Source organism: Pantherophis guttatus, chromosome 1 (assembly GCF_059756535.1).
Source record: "Pantherophis guttatus breed Tessera chromosome 1, ASM5975653v1, whole genome shotgun sequence".
In the NCBI taxonomy this organism is placed as follows: Eukaryota; Metazoa; Chordata; class Lepidosauria; order Squamata; family Colubridae; genus Pantherophis; species Pantherophis guttatus.
The window spans coordinates 257,903,621-257,925,984 of record NC_142063.1 but is presented as its reverse complement, the minus strand read 5'-3'; the positions used below and the strand labels follow the sequence as shown (position 1 = coordinate 257,925,984).

General features: G+C 40.1%; 1 protein-coding gene across 1 annotated transcript in view; it reads left to right on the top strand.

Annotated features, from left to right (window-relative positions):
* The first annotated feature begins 358 nt into the window (after nucleotides 1-358).
* Nucleotides 359-22,364, top strand: part of SGK1 (serum/glucocorticoid regulated kinase 1) — an 89,213-nt gene continuing 67,207 nt past the window's right edge. The window contains exon 1 of the mRNA XM_034418846.3: nucleotides 359-847. Within this exon, the coding sequence (XP_034274737.1) occupies nucleotides 713-847 (135 nt within the window). The 5' untranslated portion in view covers nucleotides 359-712. The remainder of the gene's footprint in view (nucleotides 848-22,364) is intronic.

The following is a 22,364-nucleotide window of genomic DNA, read 5'->3' as shown; positions in this document are numbered from 1 at the left end:
GATATTTTAAAAAAACAAAACAAAAATAACGGTCCTTCTAGCTCGCTTTGTTGCTTGGTTTGCTTGGAGCCCTGGAGAGCAATGGAGAGGGCAAATCAGAGGCAACCCAGCACCCGGCGTTTTTTGTTTTTTTTTCCCCCTCGGTGGCACCGAGATGGCTCTCCTGGACTCCCGAGCTGCTGGTATCTCCCTCACCACCCCACCACCCCTTTCCGCCTTCTGGAAGCCCATCGGCTCGGGCGCTTCGGGCGCTTTTGGCTTCCTCCCACCCTTTGCCCTGCTTTCTGCTCGAACGCTCCGGCGTCCTCTGGGGCTCTCCCTCTGGAAGTCGCCCAGTCAAGCTCTTTCTCGCTCTCTCGCTCTCTCGCCGCCTCTTCGGCCGCGCCGAAACACGAGCCCCGCTCCCGTTTCCTCAGTCGAGGTTGGCTATAAGGCTGTCTCTGGATAGGGAATGCCGGGGAGGTTTTGAGCGAAGGGGTGGCGGAGGTTGCGGGGGGGGAGAGACAAGAAGGCAAGGCGAGGCGAGAGAGAGGCTGCTCTTGCAGAAAGCAGGCGCAGCACAATGAAGGTGTGAGGGCGAAGCCGCCTGAGCAGAGGCTGCGCTGCCTCTCTGGTCCTCCTCCTCCTCCTCCCTCCCCTCCCTCCCTCCTCTTCCTCCTCCTCCTCGTCGGTCTTCAGTCGCCGTCTCCAGGAGGGGCATGGAGGGAAACGGATGTCCGACTCGCTGAGCAAGCCCTGCTTTGGATCTATCCCCGTGGACTCCTCTCTCTCGAGGAAAATGGTCAATAGAGACATGAATGGCTTTCCTGTCAAGAAGTGCTCCGCTTTTCAGTTTTTTAAGAAGAGGGTAAGAAGAATGTTTTCAACGCAGGGCTTGTTGGTGATGCTAAAGTCTATTTGATTCTCTCTCTCTCTCTCTCTCTCTCTCTCTCTCTCTCTCTCTCTCTCTCTCTCTCTCTCTCTCTCTCTCTCTCTCGTTTGGAAGGGTCGTTGTACAAGTGCAGTGGAGTGACATCTGGATTCTGATTTGTTTTAAACAGAAACTGGACAATGCAGGAGTGCATGGCACTACATAAGCATCAGGGATGAGGTTGGATGGTAGGACGATCCCTGAATAAAAGCTGTATACAGAGTGGTTCTGTATAAACCGAACTCAGGAGGTTACAGTTCTGTTTTCTACAGAATTTGGCAATAGTGGCTAGATGGAGCTTTCATGCTCAGAGGCAGTGTATCTTTGAAATATCAAAGACAGAGGATGGAGAGGTTTGTTGCCTTTTGCATCTTGTGGTGATCTGTTGTGATCTGCCCAGAGGCATCTGGTCGGCTTGTGTTGGGAAGAGTTCACTAAATTCAATAGATCTTTGATTCGATCCCTCGCAACTTTGTTTATGGCTTGATAGTCTGCATTTGGTTGTATGCTCTGTTTGGGGGGGAGGGGGGAGGTGTGTTCATTTTTCTCTCCTTCCTCACAGTTCCTCATCTGAAAACTGGAATGCACCCTGACCTACTTTGCTCCCCCTTCTAAAATGGGGATTTGGTCATTGGACAGATGGAAAGAACAAACTGTGCATGAAAATAGAAGGCAGAATATTGAGGAGCCATAAAATGATGGTTGTCCAGCCTTGTAATAGCCTCTCCCATTGTGTGGCTCTTCTAGCTTTCTCCATTTTATCATTCAAGCAGTTTGTGACCCTTTCATTCATAAACTCCCAAAGTGCTGCATTATTTCGCCTCCATTCATCTCTGGATGCTGAGCTATTTGCAGGTTCAGCAGAACTGTGCCACAGCCTATAATCTACCCAGTAACCAAGGTTTGTTCGATGCAATCGCGATCCTAGATGCTAAAGCAGGAAAGAAGAACTGGCGACAATTGTTTGCATTGGAAGACTAATACAGAGCTTATTTCACTGAATTCTCTGGGTCCTCCTTAGCTTGTTGCACGATGTGATATAACAGATAAAATCCAGTTTGCTTTTGAAGTGGGGAAAAATTGTGCCCATGATGTAATGCTTCGCTGATGATGCCTCCTTGTCTGGGTACAAGCTCACAGCTGCCTACAAAGTCTTCCTTGTTAGTCCCCATTAACCGCATCCACTCTCATTCAGCAGTTCTGGGTTCCATGACATTTAGCTAATCAACCAGGCAACATTTTCTTTCTTAGAATGGCAATACGAAGATCGAGAGCAGATGATTAAGAAACAGGAGTGAAGAGGTTTCCAGCCCTATTTCTACCTAAATCCTTTCTACAAGAATACATGTGTCTGTATGTGTGTGTTTATTTTAGGACCTATATTTCTTGTGAAGCACAATAGTAAGAGGAGGCAGATTGTGCTGTTCCTTCATTCACCAATTTCCATTCACCCTCCCTCTGCCTTATATGGAGGAGACTGTCACTTCCATTTAGCCCAGTGGTTAAATGCAGAAAAGAGATTCCAACCGGAAACTCCATCTCTCTTAACTCGCCACAGCAGAAAGCTGTGACCCAGTCACGCACTGCAAGGAACTAGTTTCGATGCATGAAGTGGAAAATTGGAAACAATTCCCACAGCTGTGCATTTGGTGTAACAGTACATGGTCTTCCCCCTTTCCGTGCAGCCTTATGGTCAGGATGCTTTCCTCAGAGTCTGCTTACCTTGCAATCTTACATGCGTCTATAGAAGGGTAAAACCATTGAGTTTAATAATGTTTATTCCTAGTTATAAGTGAGGGTCACAGCCCTAGTCTTAGGTAAGGCCACAATTAGTTTTTGGCAGGTGGGCTTTCTTCAATATCATTGGCATGAATAGAATAGAATAGAATAGAATAGAATAGAATAGAATAGAATAGAATAGAATAGAATAGAATAGAATAGAATAGAATAACAGAGTTGGAAGGGACCTTGGAGGTCTTCTAGTCCAACCCCCTGCCTAGGCAGGAAACCCTACACCACTTCAGACAAATGGTTATCCAACATCTTCTTCCAGTGTTGGAGCATTTGCAATTTCTTGAGGCAATTTGTTCCACTGATTAATTATTCTAACTGTCAGGAAATTTCTCCTTAGTTCTAGGCTGCTTCTCTCCTTGATTAGTTTCTACCCATTGCTTCTTGTCCTACCCTCAGGTGCTTTGGAGAATAGCTTTACTCCCTCTTCTTTGTGGCAACCCCTGAGATATTGGAACACTGCTATCATGTCTCCTCTAGTCCTTCTTTTCATTAAATTAGACATACCCAGTTCCTGCAACCGTTCTTTATATGTTTTAGCCTCCAGTCCCTTAATTATCTTTGTTGCTCTTCTCTGCACTCTTTCTAGAGTCTCAACATCTTTTTTACATCATGGCAACCAAAACTAAATACAGTATTCCAAGTGTGGCCTTACCAAGGCATTATAAAGTGGTATTAACACTTCACGTGATCTGCAGCCTAGAACTGTGTTGTGGAGAAAGATTCATTATATGGTATTCTTTTCAAATCCACATTTGTTTAGTTTGTTTTCTGTACAGGTAGACCTCAACTTAAAACCATTTGTTTAGTGACAGTTATGATGGCACTGAAAAAAGTGACTTATGGCCATTTTTCACACTTACGACCGTTGCCGCATCCCCTCCCCCATAGTGACATGATCAAAATTCAAACGCTTCGCAACTGGTATGTATTTATGATTTCCCACTGTCCCAGAGTCATGTGATCAGCTTTTGAGACCTTCTGACAAGCGACGTCAATGGGGAAGCCAGATTCACTTAACAACCATGTTATTAACGTATACAACTGTAGCGATTCACCTACAAGAATGTGGCAAGAAAGGTTGAAAAATAGGACAAAACTCACCAACTGTCTTGCTTAGCAGTGGAAATGTTTGGCTCAATTGGGGTCGTAAGTCGAGGACTTCCTGAAATTGAATTGTAACTGTATATGAGTGTAAGTCTTTGAAGCTTTGTCAGGGGTTATCGCAGCAGCATGCCAAAACCTCTTCCCCCTCCCAGTGCTCTTTGGAATGGCATCCCTGGTAGACACATGTCTCATATAAAAAATGTCAACATTACTTCAGCTGGCGCCTTTTCTTTTTCTTTCACATGCTCATCAATCTGTACATTCTGACCGAACTGTGGAATGTGAGAAATGTACACCATAATAATTGCTGGTTTGTATGAACACCCATGCCTTGTGTTAGGTTCACTTGAGATGGAATTCCATTGGAAGAGACTTCTGGCTTTTAATCACTCAGCGCTCCAGGCCAAAGCAAATTCTCATTTCTCCATCTGCAGAGTCCCAGAGACATTAGAGGTCACGGCGCCTATTTATTTTTTTAGAAAAATGTTTCTGCTCATCTTGACCCATCACTATTGCCCTGTCAATAGATAAACCAACTTTCTCAATAGAGACCACAGTGCTTGATGTGAGTGAATGAGTTTTGTCCCATTGATGGCTAGTTCATCCCTGGAATAATATTTGGGATAGATAACAGCTCAAAACTCACTGGTATGGAATGTGTGACTTAGGGTATTCTGTAGATACCTGAGGAAAAATATATTTAAAGTTATGGGAAATTGGATATTACATGGGAATGCACAAGAGTTTAATATTGGTTTTAAATTCAACCATATATTCTACATTTCACTTATCCTGATTTCTTCCAAGTTTACCTAGTCTGGTAGGTAGTACTCAATGACTAAAAGATACATGTAATATTGTTATAAAATATCTGCTGAGTTCTGCTGAAATTCTTATTGCTAGGTATTGCAAGTGTAACTAGATTAACAAACAGTGAATCTTAGGGCAAAATAAACTTGCTATTGCTTCCATTGCCACTGGCATTAAAAGTAAAATGGTTTGCATGCAAACATAAAATGCATTTTCATTCAATGTGTGTGTGTGTGTGTGTGTGTGTGTGTGTGTGTGTGTGTGTCAGTGGTGGGTTGCCCCCGGTTTGCACCGGTTCTATAGAGCCGGTAGTAAAACTGGCGGGAGGCTCCGCCCACTGACCCTGACATCATCAAACCGCTTTTGCGCATGCGCAGAAGAGAATGTGCGCAGCCCCGTTGCGAACCGGTAGTAAAGGTAAGTAGAACCCACCCCTGGTGTGCGTGTGTTGTCTATAAACTCATTTTTAAGTCAATATCAGAATAATTTCATAAACTTGCTGTATATTTCAAAATAGGAAAATAAAAATAGTAAAAATCAATACAATAACAGGTGTTGGAAGGGGTATCATACAAAGAATATCTTATGTGTTGTTCAACAAAACTTGAAACTAATCCACTGTTCTTTTGCGCAAAAGTTTTGGTAAGCCCTACCAGCAAGCTATGCTGATCAAAAGGGACCTTTTGAGCCAAACTGATGGTTCAGCTACACAAAATGAAGAATTACAGTAGTGTCCTTTGGCACTGTTTCTCCAGTGATAGTCCATTTGACCTTGAAAAATGCACCCCATTACAATTCTGCTGCAAATGTCCCATGCAAACCCTGTAGAGCTATGGGTCTGCAGGATTATTGTTTCACAGGGGCATTGCAGGCGGGGGAGTGTTAAAATCTCCAAAAATATAGGCGTGACATTCCAATAAAAGATCTACAACTTTTTGTACAGGGATGGAAATCCCACCCCAATTGCTTCACCTTCAGGTGAAATTAGCAACATGTTTTGCTTAAACTCAACAAGCATTTCTCCTAAAGACTGGAAGCCCAGAGATCTTATGATGCTGACTGTGTAACTGCCAGATTTTTGTTTAAAGTGCGTGGGTTGCCTATGCTATTGAGTTTGGCTAAGTCAGGGGTTTTCAGACTTTTTTTTAGGCCATGGATTTAAACAAAGTCCCAGAATCAAGAGGCAAAGCTGTAGTGATAAAAACTGGGCTGCCCTGAAATGAACTTTAATTCTTTTGCCCTTAGTCTCTCAGATAATGTCAAGTTCAGTAGTAGGTTTCACTTACCTTTGCTACCGGTTTGGAACTGTGAGCGTGTGCATGCTTGCTCGCTTTGCTTGTGCACGGCACTTCTGCACATGCGCAGAGCATCTGTGATGACATCCGGGCGGGTGGGCGGAACCTCCCGCCGCTACCGATTCGCCTGAACCGGGGTGAACTGGTAGAAACTCACCACTGGTCAAGTTGTTTCAGAACACTGAAACACATTTTTAAAGATCCTGACCAAGTCATGCTAGAGACAAAAGAGAGAGGCAAGGCTTTTGATTGAGGAGGTAGGAGGAGCAGAGTTGCTTGTATGATCCTAACAGGTACACCCCATTGAAAACCATATTCAGATTAATGTTACAAGACCAATTGTTAATATAAAGCTGTAGGAAATTAGCACCTACCCCTTTCCTAGAAGAATGAAATATTTTAGGAAATATTAAAAAGGCAGAATATTATGTTTCCCTGTATGAGAAATGGAGAAGCATGTTTTAAAGACAAAGCAGCTCCCACCTTCCTGCCCCCACCCTTTTGTCAATGGACCAGAGGCAGAAACTCAATCTTTGTCAATGGACCATCAACTGCAACACAATAGGATCCATCTAGCAACAGAAACTAACACAATAAGACCCATCTAGCAACAGAAACTCACCACATGGCACCTAGGAAGATTACATCAGCCAGCAAGGCTAGCTAAGACCCCCACCCCCTGGGAGTCTGACAACCAATCAGGATATTCTTTCTGGGCCCCAGGAAGTTCAAAGCCAGAGAGGGCATAAAACCCGGGAACTCGCTGCATCTCGCCCCTTTTCTGTTCAGGAACTCAAGCCCTGTGATCCTGTCCACCATTAAACCATCTTTCCAAGCAGTCTCCATGTTTCCAGTGTCTTTTTCCCAACTTGGAGCTGAACCCAGAAGGATATTTCTTCCTACAAAGCCATATCATTCACTGTGGAATAAGGTTGCATATTCTATACAAATTCTTGCTTTTTCTGGTGCTGATTATGAGTCGAGAGTGAACAATAAAAACCATTGACAAGGTAAATAAAAAAATAATTTGGATGCAATTCCTCATGATCATTCTTTGCTTAACACAAATCTGCATATTTCCCATTTCTATTTTTCCTGTCTATGTCATTCTTGGCATCCCTAAGACGCAAATTCAAATTTGTATTGAGCTGGAATCCCAAATATCCTGCTACTGACAATATATTACTGAGTAATATGAATGGCTTTTATTGTAACCCAGACTAAATGTAAGTTGTTTTGAATAGAATCAATTTTCTTGAGGAAAGATCTGTTGTATTACTTACTTCTATGGAGATCTGTGGTTCAAATTATTCACATATCAGTGCTGTATTCACACAGCCTATGCCCAAGCTAGAATTCAAGACTCAATGCTTTACAGCAATTAGTTTGCAAGATACACTAGTCCAGCAATATCCAGTTAGATCCCTAACATACTAAAAATGTATATATAGGGGCAAGCAAGCTGAATCAGATATGATATTAGTTATATCCAATAATATCAGGCATCTAAAGAATCCCTTTTCACTTTGTCCTTGTGATTTATAAAAAGTTTTCAGTTATAGTGGAAATGAACTAAGTATTCATACTATGAGCAATGAAACTGACTTTCAGTAAACAGGAAATAAATGCATTCTTGTCCTTGTCTCCACAACCCTATAGTCATAAGAGCATGAAAGCAATAATGTACAATTCATAATTGATATATCCTGAAGCAATATCCTGGAATGCATTCTGTATGCATTCCTGCAGTCTGAGCTTGTTTCTTTTCCCTGAAGTTCATGTCATCAGCTTAAAATATGGTACAAGCAGAGTCTGTATTACATGATTTACCAGTATCAACACATACATAAGTTATACACATAGCCACCCACACACTGTTGGGGCTGCTAACTGTAAGCAGAAGGTCAAAAAGAAATAAAAATGCAGACAATATAGATTATTTCATTCATGTGAACCCATTTTATATAAGTATGTAAGATTTTCAAAAAACGGGAAAAATCACTTTGAATTCAGTTACATCCATTAACAGATCTTAGCAGTTTTCTTGGCAAGGTATGGAAATGGTTTGCCTTTATTTTCTTGTGGGATGTTGGTTAGTTAGTTTGTTTTTACTTCTCCATCAAGAAATTTGTGGGAAATAATTCAATTCAGAAAATAACCTTTAAAAGTATCTTCAAAAAAGAGCAAAGTTAAAGACTGAATCCTTTACTTTTTCAGGTGCTGTCAGATATAATCCCCTGTTCCCCCAAAAGGAGCGACACTGGCTTATTTCAAACAGAATATTTGATTTATTTATTTATTAAATTTATATCCTGCCCATCTCTCTCTGCAAAGTGACATCAACTTTAATTAGAGGGCAACAGATCAGTCATCCATCATCAACTCAGTTCTGTGAACAAACTCACTGAATTAAAAAAAAACAAATAGCTCCAGATCATATAATTACAGTGGCACTTTGGTACTCAACTGCCTTGAAACTCATAGAATTTGGCATTCAATCCATTTTGATATGAAAATTTGGTCCCAGTACTCACCATTTATTTGGTACTCAATGCATAAACTAGAACTTGTTGGTGTCAGCTGCCTTGTAACCCACTACATTATTCCATATGGGAAAAATTTGGTACTCATCGCACCTCCTAGAACCAATTAAGGATGAGTACCAAGATATCACCCTTATACTTTATCTTAAGTTTGTCAAGCTAAAACAAATGTCTTCCTTTCAAAAACCTTATGCCTTACCATTTGAACTGAAATTGATTTCTTTCTTTCTTTCTCTTTCTTTCTCTTTCTTTCTCTTTCTTTCTCTTTCTTTCTCTTTCTTTCTCTTTCTTTCTTTCTCTCTTTCTTTCTCTCTTTCTTTCTCTCTTTCTTTCTCTCTTTCTTTCTCTCTCTCTTTCTTTCTTTCTTTCTTCTTACTTACTTACTGTATTTATTGATTTATTTTATTGATTTATTTTACTTTATTTTACTTCTAAACTGCCCCATCTCCCTTGCTTTGTTTACCCTCTACATTTCTACTGGCTAAATACTAAAGTTAGGTGATTTCAGAAATACTCCATTCAATTTTTTGCCACTATTGAGGCAGACTATATAAACAAAACTCCCTTCATTCATTTATACTTCTTGTAAACTGGGCTTTCTCTAATCTCCACTGGTCCCATCATCCTAACCCCTGCACATTTACAGAAAGATTTTACATGTACATTCAGCTACAGGGAGATTTGTGGAAGGATTTTAGAATGGAATGGAATGGAATAGGATAGAATAGAATAGAATAGAATGGAATGGAATAGAATAGAATAGAATAGAATAGAATAGAATAGAATAGAATAGAATAGAATAGAATAGAATAGAATAGAATAGAATTTTAGTCAGCATTTTCATGAAGACTCCATGGGTTTTAATGAATTATCATTGTTAGATAGGTTTTTCTATATTCTTCAATTTTAACTTTTCTTAAAAGTTGCAGGATGTCTTTTTTTTTTTAAACTAGCTAGCATAATATTCTGCAAAATGAAGTTCTGGCAATAAATTTATTCATTTCTTTTTGAATCCAAGTAAGATCTGATTGTGGGGAGAATATATTTAAAATACATTTGCTATGTTATCTAACCTAAACAGTTGACACCTTTTTTGTAGGTCTAAATTGTCTCCAGATGGTTTTAATAAGAGCTCTTTTGAAGTGCAAGTTTTAATTCTTTCACTTATCTTGGCTTTTCATTCTGTAAAGAAAGGCTAATTGCTCAGCCTGTTATGATAGATCAGCTCCAAATTTCATGAAATCATGTGGTGCAACATCAAATTGTACAGTGTGGGAGAAAGAGAAGAAAGGGAAAATGGGTTGCAGTTTCACAACTTCTGAAATGATGCTCTGCTTAAGCCCTGTGACAGATAAAAGCAGTAAACTCAACTATCTCCAAACTTACTAAAAGAAAGCTTATTTATCTGCTGGATAAAGGCTAAAAAGACAAATAGATGATGAATGGGAACAAGAACGTAGCCTTCTCCATGAGACAGGGGAATTAATTTTCTTTACTTTTGAAAATCTGAAGCTAGGATTTATGAATCACAGTGCTGATGATGGATCTGGTTCCCATTTTAAAAATAGATTGTGATTTTTCTATCAACTTTGGTGAGACAGTGGAAAGAAGACATGGAAGACAAAGAGAAAATTCTTGTTTTCCTTTCATTATAATTTCAAATAAATGTAAAGTTTATTTTTAGGCCAAATTCCTCCCAAGATAGTTTTGAAAAAATAATATAGCTTCATATAAGAATTGGAATTTTATGCTTCTGATTGATAGAAATCCTTCTGTTCAGGTAGCAAAGTAACTTTCTGTGACTGTTGCATGTTTGATCCATTCTTGCAAGCTTCTTCCCTGGTTTTTCCCCCAACTTGTATGTCTTTCCCAGTCCCAGTTTTAACTCTGCCTTCCTCCTGGCATGGTCCAGTTTTGAAGTTTTAAAAGTATTTCTGAGTGGATTATACATAACTGGGCATAATTTTCATCCTAACCAAAATACATTGAATTTGTTATCACAATACAATCTCTCTGTCCAAATTCAGATTCTCTTATTTGTGATACTGAATCTGGCAGTATTTTTATTTCCAACATCAACCCACCAGATGCCTCCAGCTGTTTACAAGGATGGTATACCTGTGATGGCCTTTTACTGCTGTTTGTTCCTAGTATCTAGTATCTAGAATGTGAAGCTACTCTGATTTTGAAGAAAACAATTCCATTGAACTTATCAAGCTTATCAATTTATTTATCATTCATGTTTGTACTTTCAAAAACATTTCTATCTCACCTCGTGTCATAGATCTTATGTGAGATACAAGAAGTATAACAATAGACATTAAAATACAAGCACACTTGCAACACTATGAAGTCAGTTCTTGCAAACAAGCCAAATCTCACTATCCTGATAATTAAGATAAAAAAAGCTTATATTGGATAACCAATTCAAAGAGCTTTAACCAAGCAACAAATAAAGTCAAGTTTAGCAACAATATTAGGGTATGTTTGAATATTTTCTACAACCCTCTTCCAAAGGCTGTGCTTGGTAACTAAACAGATTTGGGTTTCAGTAGTACTAAATTGAAACGTCTCCAGGAAATTACAGAACTGGAAGTTGGATGAAATCTGAAAAAAAATCTGGAAAAAGTCAATGATAATTTATTTCCATATAGTTGCCAGTTCAGTGTCTCTATGAAATAACTGGGATTCAAGCTTGACTTGATCAAAAGCCCCTCAGATTTAATTTGAAAGTTAACAACAAGAGGGGTAAAAGAGGCCATTTATGTTAACACTGAGCAGCCATCTCTCAACAGAGGGGGCGGGATGAGACACCATCTATACCCTGTCTACAATGCAGTTCTTTTCAGCAGTTTCCACACCCATTTGCACTCTGATTCAGGTGACCCTGAGAGATAAAAAATAACCCCCCAAGTGGCCTCAAGAGCTCTCAGGGAGAATGCTAATGACCAGGTGACTGCAAAGAAATACAATCCTTCCACCACCATCACCCCAATCCCGACAGAACCTATTCCAGTCTCAACTCTAAGCACCTGTCCTACTATCCCTTCCCCCCATCACAACTGAGGGAGTTACTTGGATGAGAAATGAAATGTGTTTCTTCCTCAAGGGGAAAAAAAACCGTTTGAAAAAGCACCTTTGTGGCAACTATGACCTGGATGCCTGAGAATCTCCACAGACAAAACATCAAAACAATTTTCATTCAGAGTGCCACAAATGAGAAGGTCCTCTCATTAGTCTTCCTCCTGGGATAGACTACGATAAATCATGAAGGAGTCAGGCCATTATTTCTAGCCCTTTCCACTACCACTCCTTGCAAGGAGAGATATTACAGCATCTCCAATAGAAGGCTGCCAATCTCCATTTGAGCTCATCCAGCAAAGGGAAGCCTTCCATCCTCTTACATCAGTGGTTCTCAACCTGTGGGTCGGGGCCCCTTTGGGGGTCGAATGACCTTTCACAGGGGTCGCCTAAGACCATCGGAAAACACATATTTTCAATGGTCTTAGGAATAATTTTATGGTTGGGGGTCACCACAACATGAGGAACTGTATTAAAGGGTCGCAGCATTAGGAAGGTTGAGAACCACTGCCTTACATAATTGGTTCTGTGGTAAAACTGCTGTTACTGTTGGAAATGTCCTTCAAGGGCAATCTGCTTTCTTGTAATGTAAGACCTTTGCTTTGAATCCTGAACTCTTGTTTGACTAGAAAAACATGGCCTTCTTCCTTATGAGACCCCTTCAGATATTTGAAGACAGTTCTCATCATTCATTCTCTTCCTAAAATTTCATGCACCACCTTCCTTCTTTCCTTCTTTGCTCCCCCTCCCCTTGTATGACTAACTATTCAATCCTCTTGTTATCTTATTCTTCCCTGAAGGTATTCCAAATATTTGTCCAAATTCTTCTTAGTGAGATGAACAGAACAGATAGAATTCAGTCTATTCTTTTAGGTAACATCTTTCAGAATTGATTTCTTGCACTGAATATTTTTTTTCTAGAATCGACTGTTTTCTCTAATTATAGTTTGCAGGCAAAGAGGAGGGGATAAATTGCAGATAGGTGCAGACTGCATGGAACAGTGTGTTGAGCCTGAAGGCTTGCTCCTGGAAAATGGCAGGTTGCAGAATTATTTGCCTGTAACTATATTTAAGGTCATCTGTAGTCGCCAGTTTAATTCATATGAAAAATTCCTTATGCTTTGTTTTCTTGCAATACTGCCATTAGAAAACCAGGAAAAGTTCCAAGAAAGGGCTGCAAACTAGACTCTTTAGGATGATAATGATTTTTCCTATGGGGAATATCAAAAATGCCAGCTAGATCTGGGCTAGCTGCCTATTTTTTAACAGAGCTCTACAGCTATAAAAATAAGTGGAAGCAATTTCTCTCTCTCTCTCTCCCCTATTCTCGGTTTGGTTATAGTAAATAGCATTTTGAAGATTTTTTTTTTTAAAATTAGGTGATGCAAATGTTGTTCCCATCATGCTTTACTCCTAAGACTAGTCAACTAAATCACTGAAATTCAATTATTTTCAGTAAAAATAATGCAAATGCTTAGCATCTTTTTGGCTGAGTCTTAGTGTGCTTTTATTATCAGGGAAGGCAGATTTCTCTTGGCACTCCATGTGCTACGCAGATGGAGAAGACATGCTTCTGAGAAGCTGATACTTGTGTACAGATTTAGCTTGAATTGTATAAATAAGCCGATATTAAGGCCAGACAATTGTTTAACCTAAGTCCAGTTTAGGCGTATGAAACACTGAATGACCTGAGTAATGCTCTTAAAATTCCTAAATGTTACAAAAATAAAGGGGATAAATAATGAGGGCAAGAGGAGAGCTTGTTTTTCTTTGTACTATGGATTGGGTCAAAAGATCACGAAGAGTTGAATATTCTGGCTCCAAAGCCTAACCATTTTCTTTGGCCTTAAACACTATGCATCTTAGATATAAGCACATGCCAAATTAAAAATATTACTAAACACTACCTTGGGTTAGGTAAGTAGGAGGCAGCATCATTTGCTTTGGCCCCCTCTGGCAGCAAAATTTGTGGGGCCTCCCTTTGATCTCTAGCTTAAGGGCAAGACTAAAATCACAAGGAGGATTGCTTTGAAACTCCTGAGCAATGATTATGTAAACATGAAACGAGTAGGGAAAACCTGACAGAAGGCTAAAAAGGGGGAATTGGGACAAAGGAAATATCCATTCTTCTGCTCTTAGTTCTCATCTGAGGCAGTCATGTTCTGTTTTTATTTCTTTTATTTTTCCTAAACTGTTTTTTTTGGGTTTGTAATTGCACAAAGGTGATGTGGGACCAGGAGAAGAAAAGCAGAAAATCTATAGAAAATAAAGAAAAGAAGGAAGGAAGGAAAGAAGGAAGGAAAGAAGGAAAAAGGAAGAAGGAAGGAAAAAAGAAAGAGAGAGAAAGAAAGGAAGGAAGGATAAAGAAAAAAGGGAGAGAAAGGAAGGAAGGAGAGATAAAGAAAGAAGGAAGGAAAGAAAGAGAAAGAAAGGAGAAAGAAAAAGATAGATAGATAGATAGATAGATAGATAGATAGATAGATAGATAAATAGATAGATAGATAGATAGATGGATGGATGGATGGATGGATGATAGATAGATAGATAGATAGATAGATAGATAGATAGATAGATAGACAGACAGAATTTTATGGAGGCCTTTCTTACACTTTAGGTGGCTGACACAAAGGAAAAAATGATACTTGGTTCTTATTTTTCATATAAAAGCTGAATGGATTTGCAGGCTCTACCACATGTATCAAAGAGACTAAGAAGAATTGAGAAAGCCTCATTTTGACATTTTTTATTGTATGTCAGCTATATCTGCCTCCAGAAGGAGAAATAGGACTAGTTATCCTAGAGTCGCTTGTCTGATGAGCATGATTGCAGCTTTGTCCTCATAAATCATCTCAACAATCTCGGTATTCTTCCTTGGGATCCACCTAGCTAGCAAGGCTGGGGCCAGGAAGGAATTACCTTTCCACCAAAATACCGTATTTTTCAGAGTATAAAACACTCCGGAATATAAGACTCACCTTAGTTTTTGGGGAGGAAAATAAGAAAAAATGTTCTGCCCCTGCCTACCAGCATCCATTAATATTCATCTGGCTAGCGTCCTGTCAGTGTGTGAGAGAGTTGAGGGCTGTTTGAAAACTGAAACAGTATTTGCTGTGTGAGCATCAAGGAAGGAGACAGCAAGGAGCCTGGGCGTGGCTTAGCTCAACTCTTCTAAAGCTGCATGCTGTCCTGATCTCTGAAACTAAAACTGAAAGTCTTCTCCTCTGCTTCTGTTTTGCTTGTATTTACTACCACCTTGGAAAACCTGCTTTTGGTATTGTATATTTACTTCATGTGTTATATTATATATAAAGAGAAGTTACTGAATCCTGCTGAATCAGTTACTTGTGTGTGCTTTCTGGATGTGATTTCTGCTGCAAACTCTGACACGTCCTTGCAGCAAATAGCGAACAGCCAGGTCAGCTTCAGCACATTATTGCAGCCTGATTCAGCATGAGCAGCTGATTGGCGAGTGGATCGGCCTCCCGGAATACCCCCAATCAGCTGTTCCAGGCTGCAGGGATTGCCACAGACTATCGCCTCCTCCGTGCCTCATGTTTTTGGTTACATTCAGACACACCCAAATCTTCACCCTCTTTTAGGGGGGTGGGGAAGTGTGACTTATACTCCGAAAAATACAGTACTTGTGTGTCAGATTGGCTATGAATGCTGGAGAATATATATTTTCTTCTTGTCACTGCTAAATGTTGTCAACATTTCAAGAACTGAATTTCCCAGACAGCTTCTCTAACAATCTGATAGCTGTGCCAAAGAAGTCTGTGAGTGTGCTATTCCATCCCTGCCAAATTTAATCAGAAGTCCTAAATATGTGATTGGTTTGCAAATATTCCTCTCTTATGCAACAAAGGTATGACTTCATATATCTGATAAAGCAGAGTTTTGGCTTTTCTGTAATCTTCCTGAAAGATGCTAAGAAGTTACTGTTTTTGCTGCTACAGGCCAATACAAGTAAATCTTTGAACATTTATTTCACATTCTCCAAGTACAGATAGTCCTCAACTTACACCCACCATTGAGCCCAAAATTTATGTTGCTAAGTGAGAAAATTGTTAAGTGAATTTTCTCCATTTTATGACTTTTCTTGCCACATTTAGAATTAGAATTAGAATTAGAATTTTTTATTGGCCAAGTGTGATTGGACACATAAGGAATTTGTCTTGGTGCATACGCTCTCAGTGTACATAAAAGAAAAGATACGTTCATCAGGAATCATAAGATACAACACTTAATGATAGTCATAGGGTACAAATAAGCAATCAGGAAACAATATCAATATAGATCGTAAGGATACAAGCAACAAAGTTACAGTCATACAGTCATAAATGGAAGGAGATGGGTGGTGGGAACGATGAGAAGATTAATAGTAGTGCAGACTTAGTAAATAGTTTGACAGTGTTGAGGGAATTCTTTGTTTAGCAGAGCGATGGCGTTCAGGAAAAAACTGTTCTTGTGTCTAGTTGTTCTGGTGTGCAGTGCTCTATAGCGTCGTTTTGAAGGTAGGAGTTGAAACAGTTTATGTCCACGACTCTTTTTGACTCGTGCAATATACAGGTCCTCAATGGAAGGCAGGCTGGTAGCAATTGTTTTTTCTGCAGTTCTAATTATCCTCTGAAGTCTGTGTCTGTCTTGTTGGGTTGCAGAGCCAAACCAGACAGTTATAGAGGTGCAGTTGACAGACTCAATAATTCCTCTATAGAATTTTCCATAGAATGATTCAATTTGTTAATTGAATCACTGAAGTTGTTAAATTAAACGCATAGTTGTTAAGTGAATCTGGTTTCCCCATTTACTTTGCTCTTCAGAGGGTTGCAAAAGGTGATTACATAACCTGGGGACACTGCCACCGTCATAAATGTGAGTCACTTGCCAAGCATCCAAATTTTGATCATATGATCGTGGGGATGCTGCAACGGTCATAAGTGTGAAAAACGGTCATAAGTCATTTTGTTCAGTGCCATTATAACTTCAAATGGTCACTAAATGAATTTTGTAAGTTGAGAGCTACCTGTAGTAGATAGTTTGAAAGAGATATGACATCCTAGGTTTAACCACTCCAGCTTCTCCTTCAGCTAAAGAATTGTTCAGCTTTATAAAGACTCCTTAACCAGAGCCAAGATGGCAGATGCATCTTTTTGACCAGATCAGATCAATATTTATCGTCTTTACACCAATCAAATAGTAGGGAAACCTCCATTGTTTTAGTTCTGTCATTTTCAGTGAAATGATTTCAGTACAAGCTTATCATAAATCAGCCAGACCACAAAGTGTTTTTAAGTTTGGCCAGGAATAAGGAATGCTTACTCAACACTTCTGTTGAATGTGCTCACCTTAAGAATTTCTGCATAGAGTGTTACCACTATGTTTGGAAATCTGCCGTGTGTGTTGCTGCAGTTAATCACACTGGAGGCTGAAATGTAGCCAGTTTTTCAGCATGAAAAATGTTAACATGTTTTATAAACATCACGTCACGCATTGGTGAGGTTATCTTTCCATTATTCTGTCCAAAATTCCATAAACATAAACCACCGTCTTGTTATGAGACCAACCGCCTCTCTGAATCTCAGGCAAAGCAAAAGGTAATTCATCATCATTAGCTCTACCAACATTATTAAGTCCCAGGCTGTCAAAGAAGTCCATCTTTTACTTCCCCATTAAATGTCATTGTATTTTATTCCTAGAATATAGTGCTAGTAAGGCAGTAAGTGCAAAATAGTGTAAGAAGTTGCAATTATCTATCAGTCCTTCCTCCAGCCTTAGTTGACTCCTGTCCTGGCTTCACGCGATGGAAACTTGGCAGTTTCTTTAAAAAAAAAAAATAGCAGTACTGACTTGCCACAGATTTCTGATGGAAGCTTTTAAAAAGATGTAGTACTGGCGGTCTTTAGCAATTACAATTGGGTCCAGCAATTCTATCATTAATCAAAGCAGTCACTAAGTCACAATCAATTTTTCTTGGCTTTACACAGCTGAGAAGGTCATAAAGGCAAGGATTGATCACAAAACTAGTTTTTCATCATTGTGGTGTAGGGTTTCCTGCCTAAGCAGAGGGTTGGACTAGAAGATCTCCAAGGCCCCTTCCAACTCTGTTAATCTGTTAAAGAGAACAGTCACTTCCTGAGGGAGTTGGTTAGACTCCTGTATACTACCTGTATACTACCTGTATACCAAAAATTAAAAAACAAAACAAAAACAAATACCTGAATTGTTCCCCAAAAAAGGAAAACTGCCCTTTCCCAAGTCTGTGATAGATTTTGCAGCCCTGGAAAAAAGGACACCTATAAGAAAGTGTGTCCCTAATGCCAAATTGCCAATCTTCCCCCTCAACTTCCATCAGCCTCTAAAACTGATACTAAAAAAGTTAATCACAACACAGTTGTCCAATACAAATTTTACATGCTCAAGATCCTTTACGTGCATAGGATTCCACTCCACATCTGGGTTGAGAATAGGCAGCTGTGGAGTTTGGTTCCATCTAAGCCAGGTCCTAGGTATACCATCAGAGCCAGTTTGGTGTAGTGGTTAAAGCATTCGACTAGAAACCAGGAGACCATGAATTCTAATCCAGCCTTAGGCACAAAACCAGTTGGGTGATTTTGAGCCAGTCACTCTACTTCAGCCCCAAGGAAAGGCCAGAGCCAAATCACTTCCAAAAAACCCTGCCAAGAAAATTGCAGGAAGTAGTCCAGACAGTTGTCAAGAGTCAAATACTGATTTGAAGGCAAAAAAAAAAAAGTATATACCAACAACAGCTGCACTGGTATATATCCCATATTGTACTGCTGGGAAAATGCTCTTTACTTTTAAGTAATTAAGGAAGCTACATATTTTTTGCTAAATGCCACACATTTTGGGAAAGCACATAAACTCTGACACGCTAATGTCCTATCTCATTATCATGAAACGGGATATGCTTATAGCTCTAGATCTAAGTTCTTGCCTAGGGACAAGTTGCAAAGGGGAAAACTGTTATCTTTGCCCAGGCCCAGAGGGAAAATTAGTTATTGGTTTCATTGCCTGCGCGGATAAGGTTGCTGAACAAACACACAAACTTCTTGATCGGTAGCCTTCTCTAGTAAAAACATACATCATTTAAAAAACACATACACACCTGGAGAGCAAATTGACACTTAAGAAAGTAAAGTGCACCGCAATCTAGAAAGTGAATTTGGAGACTGGAGATTTTGTCAGGATTTCATAACCTGGGAGAAGCAAAGGGAAGCAAGGACATTTATAAAGCTGTTTTTCCTTTCCTTTTATGCTGGGCTCAAGTGTGCATGGTTCAGATGAAGGAGGGCACCTGTGCAAATTCATTCAGAATAATAATCATAAAGAGGATATAATCATAGGAAGAAAATACTAGACATGTTCTACATATCCAAAACTTTTTCAGTGGAAATTGTGTATGTGGGAGAGGGGAATGGCATGCTTTTTAGATGTTTACAAAAAGATAAAGAGCCATCAGAATTCCTGCATCTAGTATCAAAGTTGCCCATCACTTCCTGAAAAGATTCATTAGAAAATCCTTGCCTTCTAGCAGGGTTGGCTCCTGTTCTTCCTCACCAATTCTCACCCTCCAGGCACTAATTGCCATTCATGAGATGCTCTTTTTGAATTTCCTTTGAGCTCTTTCAGCATGAAAGGCAAGCAAATATAACAGAATATTTATTTGTGTTGCCCATCTCCAATAAAGGTAAGAGCAACCTGTCTCCTCCAAACTCTGTCTAACAAATCAAGGGCACACGCCAGTCAAAATTGAACACTTGGAGACCTTGCTAATTTTCCTTGGAATAATAAGGCCATTGAAATTGAGAAGACTGAAAAGGCTACCCAATAGAAGTTGCCAATCCTTCAACCTGATTAGAGGTAAGTAGCTAGGGTGCAGAGTTCATTGAAGACAATACGCATCCGATGTGATTTTGAAGTGATTTCTATGCTTGGTTTAGAATTGACATATATTAGAGATTAAGCATGCAGGAAAAGTCTTCTTAACCCCATGGAAGTGTTTTCAAAGCAATACTTTTTGTAGCCAATAAGTAATTCCAGCAAGAACAGAGTTGCTGTCTTTGGAAAGCCACTGTTTAAATATTACTAGACAACCCGTGTCCCATTGGGTCATCATTTCAGAAACATTTCCTTAGCTGATAGGAAAACAGAATGTCCAAGGGTTGGCAAAAAAAAAAAAAAGCAGTGGGACAAATGACTTCCGATTTCCTGCAGGCTTCCCCATTGAGTTTCCTTGAGGGAATCTGGCTTGGAGCATCAAAAATCTTCTCCCCGTCCCTTCCCAAAAGGCAGATCAGTGGTGGCTGCTGGGTGGGAGCAGGAGTGAAGGATTGCAAGACTGGCTGAGAAACTGTCACACAACATTGAAAATAAAGATTAATTGACCACACCAGCAGCCAACAGCACTGAGGCAGGCACAGCTTCAGTGGTGGGTTCCTCCCAGTTCGGCCCGGTTCACCCGAGCCGGTAGCAGTGACGATATGACATCACCGAACCGGTTCTGCCCCCCGCCCCCGCATTATTCTTGCCTTTTATTTGGCCCCACCCCCAATCTATTGCTGCCTCCTGAGTCCCAGCTGATGGCTAGAGGGAAAAAAACTGTTTAAACTCTTGCCGCAGGGCTTCAAAAGGCCGCCCTACAGCTGATCAATGTTAAAAGAAAACAAATGAGTAGACCAGTGCCTGCAAAAATACATGAGTAGATCAGTGCCTGCAAAAATAAATGGGTAGACCAGTGCCTGCAAAAAATAAATGGGTAGATCGGTACAGCTCTGCAAGCAGTTCAAAGCCTAGTAGACCAGTACCTCTGCTAAATCCTAAATAATTGTCACATGACCATCAAGCCATGCCCACAAAATAAACCACACCACAGAACCGGTAGTAAAAAAAATTAGAATCCATCCCTGCACAGCTTGCCCAAATTTCCTTCCCTTGGGAGTCATGGGTCCTGAATTTTGTAAGTATTTCATAGGTTAGCACATTAGAGATACCTTGGTTCAAAAACTTGTTAACCTGCAGTGTTTCACCCAACAAGTTTTAGTAGTATAAAAATAAAAGAGAACTACTGGAATCTTCAGGATGACTGTAGGAATCTCACTCCTGTTAAACCTGCTGTTTATCTTGCACCTATAAATTTCACTCTGAGAGTGGCTCATTGAGGAGCAACACAAGATTATCTTGCTCTTGGGTCTTGTGTACACTTTTAATAACTAGGTTTGCAACTTTGATTTATTGCGTTGCTGAATATTTCCTTTAATACTTTTAGTGCTGATTCCTCTTTGAGCCTCTCATTTATACTCTCCATCCTTTCTTTAATCCGCTCAAGCAGGAAATATTTTTTCATTTTGGCTTTCTAACTGGCAGCTGTTTTTGAATCGTTCCCTAACCAGGTTACCACATAAGCAAAAATCACTTTGAGAATGCCATTGACTGATTAACTTCAGAACCGGCTGTGGATTGTAAAGCATTATTATTTTGTGGCTTGGCCCTCCATTTGGGAAACTTGCCTCAGGTGGTTGGAGGCCAGCATGCATAAGGCTTACCAACAAAATATGTAATGACAGCCATGTCCGGAGTGTAGATTACTTTGTCATTTTCAAGAAACAAATAACATCTGAGCTTGTTTATACGGCAATTTCAGTGGTGAAATCCAATTTTTTTTACTACCGGTTCTGTGGGCGTGGCTTGTGGGTGTGGTGTGGCTTGGTGGGTGTGGCTTGGTAGGCATGGCAGGGGAAGTATACTGCAAAATCTCCATTCCCACCCCACTCCAGGGAAAGGATACTGCAAAATACCCATTCCCTCCCCATTCTTGGGAGAAGGATATTGCAAAATCTTCATTTCCACTCCACTCTGGGGCCAGCCAGAGGTGATATTTGCCAGTTCTCTGAACTACTCAAAATTTCGGCTACCAGTTCTATATATATATATTCTACATATATATATGTTTTCTGAGGTTTTCGTGGATGTTTGTATGTAGGTCTTTGGTTATTCGGGTTTTCTCCCGCGTAAAATTGGAGGTTTCTTGGCTCCAAGAAACCTCCAATTTTATGCGAGAGAAAACCCGAATAACCAAAGACCTAGATAGATAGATAGATAGATAGATAGATAGATAGATAGATAGATAGTGTGTGTGTGTGTATATATATATATATACACACACACACACACATACACATATGCAAGCTTGTGCTCTCTACAAGAATCTGAACTACTAACAGTCAAAGCCAATATGTGGTAGATAAGAGTCAATGGAATTCAAGGTGGGCTGGACTTAGATCCCTTCTGGGCGCAAAGGAACTCAAGACTGATGATGAATTTGACCCCTCTCTCAGGTTCAACCTGGTCATCTTCTACACCACGGGTGTCAAACCCGCTACGTCACGTTGCATCACATGATGTTTCGTGACGGTTTTCCCATTCACGGAGCTGGGGTGGGCGTGGACTGCATGTGACGCATCCGGCCTGTGATGTTTCGTGATGTTTTTCCCATTCATGGAACTGGAGTGGGTGTGGCCTATGTGTGATGTATCCAGCCCACAGGCTGCCAGTTTGACACCCCTGTTCTACATCCCGTGCTTCTAACAACTCCATTACCTTGTTTGTCAGTCATGAGTATGGAGTACTTCCATACCTCCCATCTATTACAGACAACTTGCAAAATGGCTAAACCTCCCATTCTAGGCTCCCACCTATTTTTGCTAAGAACACTCCACATATTAAGGGCATATTACTGCCTGTTTTTGCCATCAACATGTACTGTTAAGTGAGAAAACAAAATTGAGGGAATGTACCAATTACTTCTTA